The sequence below is a fragment of the Ceratotherium simum genome, chromosome 17 (genome assembly GCF_057802395.1).
Source record: "Ceratotherium simum simum isolate JZ-2026a chromosome 17, ASM5780239v1, whole genome shotgun sequence".
NCBI lineage: Eukaryota > Metazoa > Chordata > Mammalia > Perissodactyla > Rhinocerotidae > Ceratotherium > Ceratotherium simum.
In genome coordinates this window covers 17202336-17216857 of record NC_141916.1, presented here as the reverse complement: position 1 = coordinate 17216857, position 14522 = coordinate 17202336, and the positions used below count along the sequence as shown (strand labels likewise).

The 14522-nt window shown below is 37.7% G+C and overlaps 1 protein-coding gene across 1 annotated transcript in view; it reads left to right on the top strand.

Moving 5' to 3' along the window:
- Positions 1–13803, top strand: part of LOC101388933 (protein FAM186A-like) — a 44843-nt gene extending 31040 nt beyond the window's left edge. The window contains 2 exon segments of the mRNA XM_087442006.1: positions 13151–13340; positions 13702–13803. Of these exon segments, the coding sequence (XP_087298132.1) occupies positions 13151–13340; positions 13702–13803 (292 nt within the window).
- Positions 13804–14522: the final 719 nt, after the last annotated feature.

Sequence of the window (14522 nt, the reverse complement as noted above, 5' to 3'; positions counted from 1 at the left end):
GACAGGAGACATCTGTATTTCATTTGCTGTGAAGATTCTATTCAAATACTTTGCCCATTTTTCAATGGGTTGTCAAATTGCTTTTTTAAATTGATTTGTGGGACCTGTTCAAATATTTGGAAAATTAGCCCCTTGTTTGTGATATAAATTGCCAAATTTCCCCCATTTGTTTGTGTTTTGACTCTGTAGAAAATTTTTACTTTTACGTGTTTATCAATATTTTTAATAATGCTTTCTACCTTATTTAGAAGGGTCCTCTCCACTCTGAGAAATATAAAAAAATTCTTTCTAAGTTTCTTTTAGTACTTTTATGGTTCGTTATTAGTTTTTTTGTTTGTTTTACATTTAAGTCTTCGATTCACAACTTTTTGTTGTGAGATATAGATATGACTTTTTTTCCCATGCGGCTACCCCGTTGCCCCATTACCACTTAGAAAATAATCTACCTTTTCCCCTACTGATTTGAATGTACCTTCATCATAAATTCTTGTATCATTCAGGTCCATATCTGGACTCTACTATTGTTTATTGATTACATAATGATGAGTCACTTCTCTTCTGTGTTATTTATTGCAGTTTTCTTTTTCTGATGCTGAGTCTGTGTGGTAGTCATTAGTGCTGTTTGCTAGTACTTGTCGATGAGATGTGAGCAGAACCGACGTGTGTCATTTCTGTGATGAGCTTGTCATTGTTGGTCTGAGACCCTCCAGAGTCTCCTTTTTCCTTTGGCATGGTAACCTACTGTGTTCAAGATGACGGCTGTTCTGTTAGCCTCTGTCCCTGAGAATATACAATGAAACTCACTTCCTGCCAAGCCATGATGGATTTGCAATATGAGCCACAAGTAAAATCTGTTGTTTTTAGCCACTGAGACTTGGGGATTATTTGTTAAAAAAGCAAAACCCTAGCTTATCTTCACTAATACAGTTTCCTATCCCAGAATATGATATACCCTTCTGTTTGTTCAGGTTGTGTGTGTGTGTGTGTGTGTGTGTGTGTGTGTGTGTGTGTCCTCCAGGAGCATTAAAAAGTTTTCATCTAGCTCTTGCATATTCTTCCATCAGTGTATATCTTGGTAGTTTTTATTTTTGTTGTTGTTGGAACTATTGTAAATGGACTCTTCTTCTATGAGATCTTCTAACTGGTTGTTATTTGTATAAATGAAGGTTAGATTTCTCTATATCACTTTTGTATGCAGCTGTCTTACTGTATTCAAGCATGTGCAAGTTTTTCAGTTGATATTCTTGAGTTTTCCAGGTACATAATCATTATTACCTACAACTAACAATTTTTTACATCTAGATTTTCCGATTTTTAAACATCTCATTTCCGATTTTTAAACATCTCATTTCTGTCTCTTGACCAGCTGAATTGGTAGTACTTCCAGAACTAAGTTAAAAAAATAGCAGTGATATGGCTACAAGGCCATATTTGTTCATTTGACTCGCCTTGAGTGACAGCTAGGAGTGTCTTTCCATGGCCCCATGTTATTTTTTTCAAAGAAAAGTTAATCTTCAAGAGTGTTTAGGGCCGGCCCGTGGCTTAGTGGTTAAGTGCGCACGCTCCACTACTGGCGGCCTGGGTTCGGATCCCGGGCGCGCTCCGATGCACTGCTTCTCCGGCCGTGCTGAGGCCGCGTCCCACATACAGCAACTAGAAGGATGTGCAACTACGACATACAACTATCTACTGGGGCTTTGGGGAGGAAAAAAAAAGAAGGAGGCTTGGCAATAGATGTTAGCTCAGAGCCGGTCTCCCTCAGCAAAAAGAGGAGGATTAGCATGGATGTTAGCTCAGGGCTGATCTTCTTCACAAAAAAAAAAAAAAAAAAAAAGAGTGTTTAAAAGAGTCGTTTACATTTATATTCTCCTTTCTGAAAAAGTTGCAAAACATCCTTAACCTTAGTCAATTTCATTTTTTTTTTGTTATTTCTCCATTCCTGTGTAACTTAGATTGACAAAATGTAAGTCCTTTCATTGCTAATTATTAGAATATAAATAGGGGCCAGCCTGGTGCCATAGTAGTTAAGTTCATGTACTCCACTTCGGTGGCCCAGGGGTCACAGGTTCGGATCCTGGGCGCAGACCTATACACTACTCATCAAGCCATGCTGTGGCAGCGTACCATATACAAAATAGAAGAAATTGGCACAGACGTTAGCTCAGGGACAATCTTCCTCACCAAAAAAAAAAAAAAAAAAAAAATTGGTTAAAAATATAGTGGTGATAGTAGACATCTTTCTAGTATTTGTCATTAAGAAAAATGCTGACTTTTGGGTTGAAATACATTTATCATACTAAAGAAGTACATCTGCTCATTTCATTATGTTTTTTAAAATCAAGAATGGATGCTGAATTTTGTTAAATTTGTTAAATCACATTTTGTTAAATGTAATTTAAGCATTTAATTTTCATGTAGTAAGGAAAATGTGACTTCCTCCTCAGATCTATTAATATGTTTAATTATATTAAACCATCAGTGCATTCCGGGAATAAATGGTATTTGTCTTTGGTGTATCCTTCTTTGTGTTATGGAATTTGTTTGCTAATATTTTATTTGGGATTTTTTTTTGCATTGGTATTCATTAGTAAGTTTGGCTGGTGGTTTACTTCTTTTGGTGCTATCTTTGTCAAATTTGGGTGTAATTTAAAGCTTGTATCATTAAAAAATGTGGAAGCTTACCATTTTCTATGCCCTGTAACAGTTTAATAGTAAAATTAGCTGTTCTTTTAAGGTTTGACATATTTCGCCTATGATATTATATGGGCTTGGTACTTTTGGGGAGAAGTTGTTTGATAACTTTCTCAATTTTTATATGGCAATTAGATTTATTAGAGATTTTGAAGATCTAAGTGACACAATCTCACCTGTTTCAGTAAAATCGTTTAAAAATTGAACAAAGATTGTTAAGGATGCTCACTGATCTGGGGAGAAGAATAGATGAACTCAGTGAGAACGTCAACAAAGAAATGGAAGATATAAAAAAGAACCAATCAGAAATGAAGAATACAATACTGGAAATGAAAAGTTCACTAGAGGGACTCAAAAGCAGAGCAGAGGATACAGAAGAACGGATCTGCGAGCTAGACGAAAGACTAGAAGAAATTACCCAAGCTGAACAGGCAAAAGAGAAAAGAATTAAAAAGAATGAGGACAGTCTAAGGGACCTCTGGGACAACATCAAGCACACTAACATCCATGTTATAGGTGTCCCAGAAGGAGAAGAGCGAGACAAAGGGGCAGAGAATCTATTTCAAGAAATAATAGATGAAAACTTCCCTAACCTAAGGAAGGAAACAGACATCCAGGTACAGGAAGCACACAGAGCATAAACCCAAAGAGGCCCACACCAAGACACATCATAATCAAAATGTCCAGAATTAAAGATAAAGAGAGAATCCTAAAAGCTGCAAGAGAAAGACAAGTTACATACAAAGGAAACCCCATAAGGCTATCAGCTGACTTCTCAGCAGAAACCTTACAGGCTAGAAGAGAGTGGCATGATATATTTAAAGTGCTAAAAGGAAAAAACTTACAGCCAAGAATACTCTACCTGGCAAGGTTATCATTCAAAATGGAAGGAGAGATAAAACATTTCCCAGACAAGCAAAAATTAAAGGAGTTTGTCACCAAGAAACCAGTGCTACAAGAAATGTTAAAGGGACTGATTTAAGGGGAAAAGAGAAGACCACGAATAGGAAAAATTATCTATTTCCATGATAAGAGGGTAATGGATACAAATGCACAAAAAAGAGGTTAGATATGATATCAAAAACATAAAATGAGGGAGGAGGGGAGTTAAAGAGTAGAGCTTTCAGACAGAGGTCAAACTAAAGAGACCATCAATTCTGTATAGAAGGAGAAAGGAACAGAGAAGGACTACTAAAACACTGAGCAAAAAAAAAGTTAAAAAATGGCAGTAAGTACATACTTATCAATAGCTACTTTAAACGTCAATGGACTAAATGCTCCAATTAAAAGGCATAGAGTGGCTGATTGGATAAAACACCAAGACCCATATATATGCTGCATACAAGAGACACACTTCAGACCTAAAGACACTCACAAACTGAAAGTGAAGGGATGGAAAAAGATACTCCATGCAAATGGCAATGAAAAGAAAGCTGGGGTAGCAGTACTCATATCAGACAAAATAGACTTTAAAGATTTTATTTTATTTATTTATTTTTTCCCCCCAAAGCCCCAGTAGATAGCTGTGTGTCATAGCTGCACATCCCTCCAGCTGCTGCATGTGGGACGCGGCCTCAGCATGGCCGGAGAAGCAGCGCGTCGGTGCACGCCCGGGATCCGAACCCGGGTCGCCAGCAGTGGAGCGCGCTCACTCAACCACCAAGCCACGGGGCCGGCCCCAAAATAGACTTTAAAACAAAAACTGTAAAAAGAGACAAAGAAGGGCATTACATAATGATCAAGGGAATAATCCAACAAGAGGATATAACACTTGTAAATATCTACGCACCAATGTAGGTGCACCTAAATATATAAAGCAATTATTAACAGACATAAAAAGAGAAATAGACAGTAACACAATAATAGTAGGGGACTTTAACCCTCCACTTACACCAATGGATAGATCATCCAAACAGAAGATCAATAAGGAAACATTGGCCTTAAATGACACACTAGAACAGATGGACCTAGTAGATATATACAGAGCATTCCATCCAAAAACCGAAGAATACATGTTCTTTTCAAATGCACATGGAACATTCTCCAGGATTGATTACACGTTAGGTCACAAAACAAGTCTCCATAAATTTAAGAAGATTGAAATAATACCAAGCATCTTTTCTGACCACCACAGTATGAAACTAGAAATCAACTATAGGAAGAAAATCAGAAAAGCCACAAATATGTGGAGATTAAACAAAATGCTACTGAACAACGAGTGGGTCAACGAAGAAATCAAAGAAGAAATAAAAAAATACCTGGAGACAAATGAAAATGAAAATACGACACGCCAGAATTTATGGGATACAGCAAAAGAGGTTCTAAGAGGGAAGTTTGTAGCAATACAGGCCTATCTCAACAAACAAGAAAAATCTCAAATAAACAATCTAACAATACTCCTAAAGGAATTGGAAAAAGAAGAACAAACAAAGCCCAAAATCAGTAGAAGAAGGGAAATAATAAAAATCAGAGCAGAAATAAATGAAATAGAGATTAAAAAAACAACAGAATAAATTAATAAAACCAAGAGCTGGTTCCTTGAAAAGATAAACAAAATTGACAAACCTTTAGCTAGACTCACCAAGAAAAAAAGAGAGAAGGCACAAATAAGTAAAATCAGAAATGAAAGAGGAGAAATTACAACAGACACCTCAGAAATACAAAAGATTTTAAGAAAATACTATGAAAAGCTATATGCCAACCAATTCGACATTCTGGAAGAAATGGATAAATTCTTAGAATCATACAACCTTCCAAAACTGGATCAAGAAGAAGTAGAGAATTTGAATAGACCAATCACCAGTAAGGAGATCAAAACAGTAATCAAAAACCTCCCCAAAAATAAAAGTCCAGGACCAGGTGGCTTCCCTGGTGAATTCTACACGAAGAAATCCAAGAAGAAATTGTAATTTCTCCTCTTTCATTTCTGATTTTACTCATTTGTGCCTTCTCTCTTTTTTTCTTGGTGAGTCTAGCTAAAGGTTTGTCAATTTTGTTTATCTTTTCAAAGAACCAGCTCTTGGTTTTATTAATTTTTTCTGTTGTTTTTTTAATCTCTATTTCATTTATTTCTGCTCTGATTTTTATTATTTCCCTTCTTCTACAAAACATTCAAAGAAGACTTAATACCTATCCTTCTCAAACTCTTCCAAAAAATTGAGGAGGGGGGGAAAGCTCCCTAACTCATTCTACGAAGCCGACGTTACCCTGATACCAAAACCAGACAACGACAACACAAAAAAAGAAAATTACAGGCCAATATCACTGATGAACACCGATGCAAAAATCCTCAACAAAATACTAGCAAATCGCATACAACAATACATTAAAAAGATTATACACCATGATCAAGTGGGATTTATTCCAGGTATGCAGGGATGGTTCAACATTCACAAATCAATCACCGTAATACACCACATTAATAAAATGAAGAATAAAAATCACACGATCATCTCAATAGATGCAGAGAAAGCATTTGACAAGATACAGCATCCATTCATGATAAAAACCCTGAATAAGATGGGTATAGAAGGAAAGTACCTCAACATAATAAAGGCCATATATGACAAACCCACAGCTAATATCATCCTCAATGGTAAAAAACTGAAACCTCTCCCTCTAAGAACAGGAACCAGACAAGGATGCCCACTGTCACCACTCCTATTTAACATAGTACTGGAAGTCCTAGCCAGAGCAATCAGGCAAGAGAAAGAAATAAAAGGGATCCAAATTGGAAAGGAAGAAGTGAAACTGTCACTATTTGCAGATGACATGATTTTATATATAGAAAACCCTAAAGAATCTACCAGAAAACTTTTAGAAGTAATAAACGAATACGGTAAAGTTCCAGGATACAAAATCAACATACAAAAATCAGTTGCATTTCTATACACTAACAACGAAGTAGCAGAAAGAGAAATTAAGAATACAATCCCATTTACAATTGCAACAAAAAGAATAAAATACCTAGGAATAAACTTAACCCACGAGGTGAAAGATCTGTACACTGAAAACTATAAAACATTGCTGAAAGAAATTGAAGAAGACACAAAGAAATGGAAAGATATTCCGTGCTCTTGGATTGGAAGAATTAACATAGTTAAGATGTTCATACTTCCTAAAGCAATCTATAGATTCAATGCAATCCCTATCAAAGTTCCAACAACACTTTTCACAGAAATAGAACAAAGAATCCTAAAATTTATATGGAACAACAAAAGACCCCGAATAGCTAAAGGAATCCTGAGAAAAAAGAACAAAGCTGGAGGTATCACACTCCCTGATTTCAAAATATACTACAAAGCTATAGTAACCAAAACAGCATGGTACCGGCACAAAAACAGACACGTAGATCAATGGAATAGAATCGCAAGCCCAGAAATAAACCCACACATCTACGGACAGCTAATCTTTGACAAAGGAGCCAAGAACATACAATGGAGAAAAGAAAGTCTCTTCAACAAATGGTGTTGGGAAAACTGGACAGCCACATGCAAAACAATGAAAGTAGACCCTTACCTTAACCATACACAAAAATTAACTCCAAATGGATTAAAGACTTGAATGTAAGACCTGAAACTATGAAACTTCTAGAAGAAAACATAGGCAGCACACTCTTCGACATCGGTCTTAGCAACATATTTTCAAGCACCATGTCTGACCGGGCAAGAGAAACAATAGAAAAAATAAACAAATGGGACTACATCAAACTAAAAAGCTTCTGCACAGCAAAGGAAACCATCAACAAAACGAAAAGACAACCTAACAATTGGGAGAAGATATTTGCAAACCATACATCTGATAAGGGCTTAATCTCCAAAATATATAAAGAACTCATGCATCTCAACAACAAAAAAACTAACAACCCAATTAAAAAATGGGCAAAAGACCTGAACAGACATTTCTCCAAAGAAGATATACAGATGGCCAACAGACACATGAAAAGATGTTCAAAATCATTAACTATCAGGGAAATGCAAATCAAAACTACAATGAGATATCACCTCACGCCCATCAGAATGGCTATAATTAACAAGACAGGAAACAAGTGTTGGAGAGGATGTGGAGAGAAGGGAACTCTCATACACTGCTGGTGGGAGTGCAAACTGGTGCAGCCACTATGGAAAACAGTATGGAGATTCCTCAAAAAATCAAGGATAGAACTACCATATGATCCAGCTATCCCACTGCTGGGTATTTATCCAAAGAACTTGAAAACACCAATGCGTAAAGATACATGCACGCCTGTGTTCATTGCAGCGTTATTCACAATAGCCAAGACTTGGAAGCAACCTAAGTGCCCATCAAGGGACGAATGGATAAAGAAGCTGTGGTATATATACACAATGGAATACTACTCAGCCATAAGAAACGATGAAATCCAGCCATTTGTGACAACATGGATGGACATTGAGGGTATAATGCAAAGTGAAATAAGTCAGAGGGAGAAGGTCAAATACCGTATGATTTCCTTCATTAAGTATTAGATAATAACAAGAATAAACAAACACATAGAGACAGAGATTGGATTGGTGGTTACCAGAGGGGAAGAGGGGAGGGAGGAGGGCGAAAGGGATAATTCAGCACATGTGTGTGGTGATGGGTTGTAATTAGTATTTGGGTGGTGAACATGATGTAATCTATGCAGAAATAGAAGTATAATGATATACACCTGAAATTTATACAATGTTATAAACCAATGTCACTGCAATAAATGAAAAATTAAAAATAAATAAATAAATAAATAAAAATTAAAAAAAAAAGAAATATATAGATCAACTTTTCCTAAGAATATTTAACTTATACAATTATAACTATAATTCCATCAAGGATCAATTCATTTTTTCAGAAAATTCTTCTTTAATATTTAATATTATAATAATCAAATCACCAACAGGTATAACAAGGAATAAAATACTGACAGATTAAAGATTCCATAACAAGGATGGCTGGGTCAAGAAGATTCTAACATTATATGAGAGAGAAAATATAAAGTATAATAAAATATTTTTGAATAAAGAAATTTTGTAGAATCTCTGTAAGTGAAGATTCCATTATTTAAATGTTAAAACATAGTTTTAGAGTTCTATTACCACGTGATCAGTATAATATACCTGAGAAGCCATGAGGGAGAGGATGTAAAATTAGCCCAGATGATGACAATGAAACATTTCATTTTCATACATAGTGAAGAAAGTCCTCAAAGGCACTAAATATTGCAGTGACTAGATAGGATTTAATTTATCATTTAATTCATCAACATTTTTTGAATACCCACTATTTGCCAGGGGGTGGAAGGTGGAAGGATACAAAGATGGATACGCCATATATCTGCCCTGAGGGCACTTAAAGTTCACTCAGAGAGACAGTCACACAAACAGATGATAATATAGTGTGATGTGGAAAGAACAGTGATGGTGTGTGTACAAAGTGTACAGAAGAGGACTGAGGAGAGGGGAGAATTAGGTAAAGCTTCTAGGAGTCCGGACCTTTGAACTATGTCTTAAAGAACTATTAAAAGTCAGTAAGACAGAGAAGGCAGAGAGTCTAGCAGAGCAAAAAGAAAAAAAAGGAGCAAGAAGCAGCAGTGTGTGTGTATGTGTGTGTGTGTGTGTGTGTGTGTGTGTCTGGGGAAACTGCTTTGTTGCTGGTAGAACACGAAGAATAAGCAAGACGTGGCAAGAGATGAAACTGGAAAGATAGGCGAGATGAAAGAGAATCCTAAAGGGCACGTTAAGGAATTTGTATTTTATTTTGTACGTGATAGAGGATAACTGAAGAATTCTTAACAAGGGAAGTAAAGTGCCAACAATGTGGAAGGCGGATTTAAGGAGAGTAGAGCTGCACGCAGAGGCCTAAGTTAGGACCAGATGGCATCCGCCCGAAAGTCTTGAAGGAATATAAGGGTGAGAGTGGAATTGCTAGTCAAATATTTCCTGTTTTCTGGAAGGGATTCTATGCTAGGGTGATATTTTAACAGCATAACTACTATTAAAGAGGGGCATCCGTGTCGGGCAATCTGGTGGAGTCTGGATAACAAGTAGAGTCACTGCACTCTTGAAACAGTGAAAACTGATAGACTAACGGAAATATGTTTCACAGGAGAAGCAAACATTTAATCTAGAATTATTTGAGGAAACGTTGCATGAACAATGAAAAATTAAATGAAAATAAATGATTTAAAGCTGGCTCTGTACATTTAGGGGGTTATAAAGCATCTACAAGGGACAGGAATTTTAGATATATTATTGCATTTAACTTGCAGATGGGGAATCAGGTTCAGAAAGTTCATCCTATGTGCCCAATTTACAGAGCTGGTAAATGGGAGACCTGAATTCAAAAAGACCATTTCCAAAGTCCATACTATACTGCACTACATATTACAGTATGTTGCCTCGAAGTAGGGGACTGTAATAGTTTTCTATGCAAATCCTAATCATGCTTTCTCTTAAATATGGACTTTGAAGTCAGGAAGACCTTGGCTCCAACGTCCAGTTCTGAATCTTTCTGAGACTCAAATGTGCCATTTGTAAAATGGATGTGATATTTACTTCAAAGAATGGTTGTGAGGATTAAATGAAATAATATATTTTAGAATATTGAAAATATTTTTATTTAATATAAATTTAAAAATAGAAATAAAATTTCTAGCACAACGATTGACCCAACGTAGATGTTCAGTAAAGGTAAGGCACCATCCTTTGGATTGTGATTCTATATTAAATACTATAAAAAATATTCCTTAGGATGGGGGCAATGCTTTATCAATGTAAGTGGAATTTGCTAAGAGAGTGGGAACAAAAGGCAGGAAGGGATGAATGGCCGTGTTTCTAGATGGGGAATTTTCAATAGATACCTCAGTGGTTACTACTGGAATGAGTGTTTAGATTATTAAAATGAATTATCTTTAAAAATCCATGAAAAATAAAATCCCTAAGTTTGAAATGAAACTATAAACTTTTCCAAGTAGTGAACTATGATTTCAATAAGGAAAAATTATGGGGAAAATCTAAAACTATGTGAATACACAGAAAAACAGGAGAAAAGATTTAGCATGAAAAACAACTTATTAGGAAGATTTAATGCACAGCATAGTGATTATAGTCAACAATACTGTATTACAAACTTCAAAGTTTCTAAGACACTAGATGTTAATTGTTCTTACCACAAAAAAAGAAATGATAATTAGGTAATAATTATTATGTGATAGAGGTGTTAGCTAGGACTACAATGGTAATCATATTGCAAAATATAAACGTATCAAATCAACACATTGTACACCTTAACCTTACACAATGTTGTAATTTATGTCTCACTAAAAAAAATATATATATATATTTATTTATTTATTTTTTTTGTGAGGAAGATCAGCCCTGAGCCAACATCTGTGCTAATCCTCCTCTTTTTGCTGAGGAAGACCGGCTCTGAGCCAACATCTATTGCCAATCCTCCTCCCTTTTTGTCCCCACAGCCCCAGTAGATAGTTGTCTGTCATAGTTGCACATCCCTCCAGCTGCCGTATGTGGGACACGGCCTCAGCATGGCCAGAGAAGCGGTGCACCGGTGCGCGCCCGGGGATCCGAACCCGGGCTGCCGGCAGCGGAGCGCGTACACTTAACCACTAAGCCACGGGGCTGGCCCTATATATATATATTTTAAAAGATGGTTATAAGAATGCTATCTGCTTGCTTCATTGAGAACTGTTATTTATGGGAATGGATGTGATAGGCATTCTGTAATGCATGCAGAGAAGTGATTAAAAACACATGTTATAAAGAGGAGGCCGGTGCAGTGGCGTAGTGGTCAAGCTTGTACTCTCTGCTTCAGTGGCCCGGTGTTCGCAAGTTCAAATCCCAGGCGCGGATTGACACACTGCTCATTAAGCCATGCTGTGGCAAGGCCCCACAGGGAAAATAGAGGAAGATGGGCATAGATGTTAGCTCAGAGCCAATGTTCCTCAGCAAAAAGAGGAAGATTGGCAACAGATGTTAGCTCAGGGTTGATCTTCCTCACCAAAAACAAAACAAAAACCAAAAAACCCACATGTAATAAAGATAGTTATAAGAGTGAAAAAATAAAAATAAAAGTCACCTACAGGATATTAAAAAAACCCAAGGCTATTGGAAAATTAATTTAATTAAAATCAACTAATTATATTAATTCAGAAAGTTGATACATTTAAGTATTAAATGATTCATATATACAGTAGGTCTAAGCTATTAATTATAACCCACAAAAGAGAGTATTCCCTCTCCCTCTCTTTATTTATTTATTTATATATATATATATGTAAAATACGTATATTCAGAAAAATATCTTCTATGGGTTCCCATTGCCTAGCCCCCCAAAAACATCCAAACTCCTTAACATGCCTTTTAAGGCTTTTCATAATCCAGCCACTCCAGTCTCATCCCCACATCCTTTCACGTATCCCTGGTCTAAAAGTCCCAGACTACTCACCACTCTCAAAATATAACTTTCATTTTCTGGCCTTTGTTTATAGTATTCCCTCAACCTGGAATTCCTCATGTCTTTGTTCCCAAACTTTAGTGACAGTAAGATTTACCTGAGATTTTGTTTAAAATACAGATCCTGAAGCCTACCACCAAGATTTTGACGCAAAAGCTCTGGGAAGCACCCTAGAATCTGCATTTTCAACAAGCACTCCCCCCATCCTCCACCCCCTGCCAAATGATTCAGTGCCGGGGGTCAGGGTCCACGTTTTGAGAAGTATTCATATTGTGGAAAGAAAGAAGAGCTGGGTTTGCTTCCCAAATCTGCTATTTATTAATTATGCGACTTTGGAAAATTCCTTAACTTTGCTCAGATTCCTTTTCCTCTCCTGTAGAATGGCAACACACTACCTGTTTAGAAGGCCCAGACATGGTGGTGGTATACATTACAGTAAAGAGGGAGAGTACATTGTTATGACTGTTCCTCAAGATCCTATTCCACATCTTATTATGAAGCCTTCTTTATCCCTCTTGTTAGAATTAATTATGCTTTCCTTTTTGCTTAAACAGCATGTCTATATCTCTAGTTAGCATCTATTTCATTCTCTCTTTGACATTGTTAATTTATTAGTCTCCTCCTATTCTGGATTGTAAGTGCTTTGAAGGCAACGAAATTGTCTTTTTCATAATTGTATTAAGTACCTTCTATATGTCTTGTATATATCAATATTAAAATTTTAATATATTAAGATAATAATAAGCAACACTATTATAACACTAAAACACTCTGTGAAGAGTTAATGAAAATTTGACAGCCATATAGATTTTTTAAAGTTTAGTCGTATAGGGAACTATGTAGATTAAGATCTCATTAAGCACACCTTGCACCCCTATCCCATCCCTCTCTACTTACTAAGGATAAGATGAGAATTGAAAGAAAATGAAGCCAGTTTTGCTGAGTTAGGGTCAGTAATTATATCAATCCAATTCTTGTTAATTTTTTCGAGAAACATCATCAAACGATTACAAGCCATCCAAAACACTGGGAAAGGCTATGAGAGCCAGAACCTCTACATAATGCTGAGCAGAACTGATGACTACCAGACAAAGGCGATGCGGCTCTGGACCAAGAAGCAGAAGTCTCTAGAGCAGAAACGGAATCAGTGCCTGAGGAACATGATATCCTTATTTAGCCAGGTAACCTGTCTCCTACCCTCTCCTCAGAGTGTTGTAAGAAAAATGAAAGTGGTAAGTTTTGAAAATAACATTCACCTGGAGATACCGTGTATATCCGTTTCCTAGAGCTGCTGTAACAAATCAGCAAACTAATGAGTGTGAAGTGGTATCTCCTTGTGGTTTTGATGTGCGTTTCCCTAATGATTAGCAGATCGGGTGTGCAGTAGTCTTTCCAGTCCTGCACGGCACACGCGCGGCGGGGGAGGCGGCTGGTGCTTGACATTCTAACAGGATCTTTTTCTGCACTTAGTCCCTTTAGGCCCCTGCAAGATGCGCCCATCCACGGCACTTAAACCTCTGCAATGCTCGTGTCTGCCCCTAGATGGCACCACCGGACCGTGCCCCTTCCCAGCTGCTGAGAGCGTTCCCAGAAGAGGCGTTTTGTATTTCCGAGATAATGGAAGAGAGAAACGCTTTAAATTGAGGAATGAAACTCCGGCCAACACTCAAAACAGGCAGAATTCCAGCTGCCTGCTCCTCCGAGCACAGGCTCCGGAGGTCGAATTCTGGTCCACCAGAGCATCTGCAGGACTTGGGGCTGATAGCGCAGGTGAAGACAGTAACAGAGCCCAACTTGGAGGGCTTTGGGGATAATTAAATGATTTACTTCACATAAAGTGCTTGGAACAGTGTCTGGCACAGAGTGAGTGTCAATGATATTTGCTATTCTTTTCCTTTTCAACTGGTATTGCAGGGACCTGTCACGTCCCCTGAGGGCAGGGACCACAGCTTGCCGCTCACCTCTGCATCCCCAGTGCCTGGCACAGAACAGGTGCTTAGGAAGCTATTTCTCTCTCTGCCTGCCCCCATCACACAGAGGAGGGAGCCACCATGCTCTATGTGGCTTCAGAGAAGACCAGGTGAGGACTTACAGGGAGGTGGATGGGGCTGATTGACAGTCTGAGCTATGCAAGCAGGGAATGGGCTTCCTGGCGAGGGAGTGAGCTCCTGGGCACTGGAGGCGTGCAAACAGAGCGCATCTGCTCCCCAGGATGCTGCAGAGGGGACCTGGTCCAAGGCTGGACTGGGCGGCCCTGTCTGGTGGTTGTATTTCTAAGTGAAGTAGCTGGAGCCATCATCTTCCTGAGGTTGCGAGAGACAGGGAGGGAGGGGAAGAACTGAGGGAAGAGGAGGAGGAGGTTC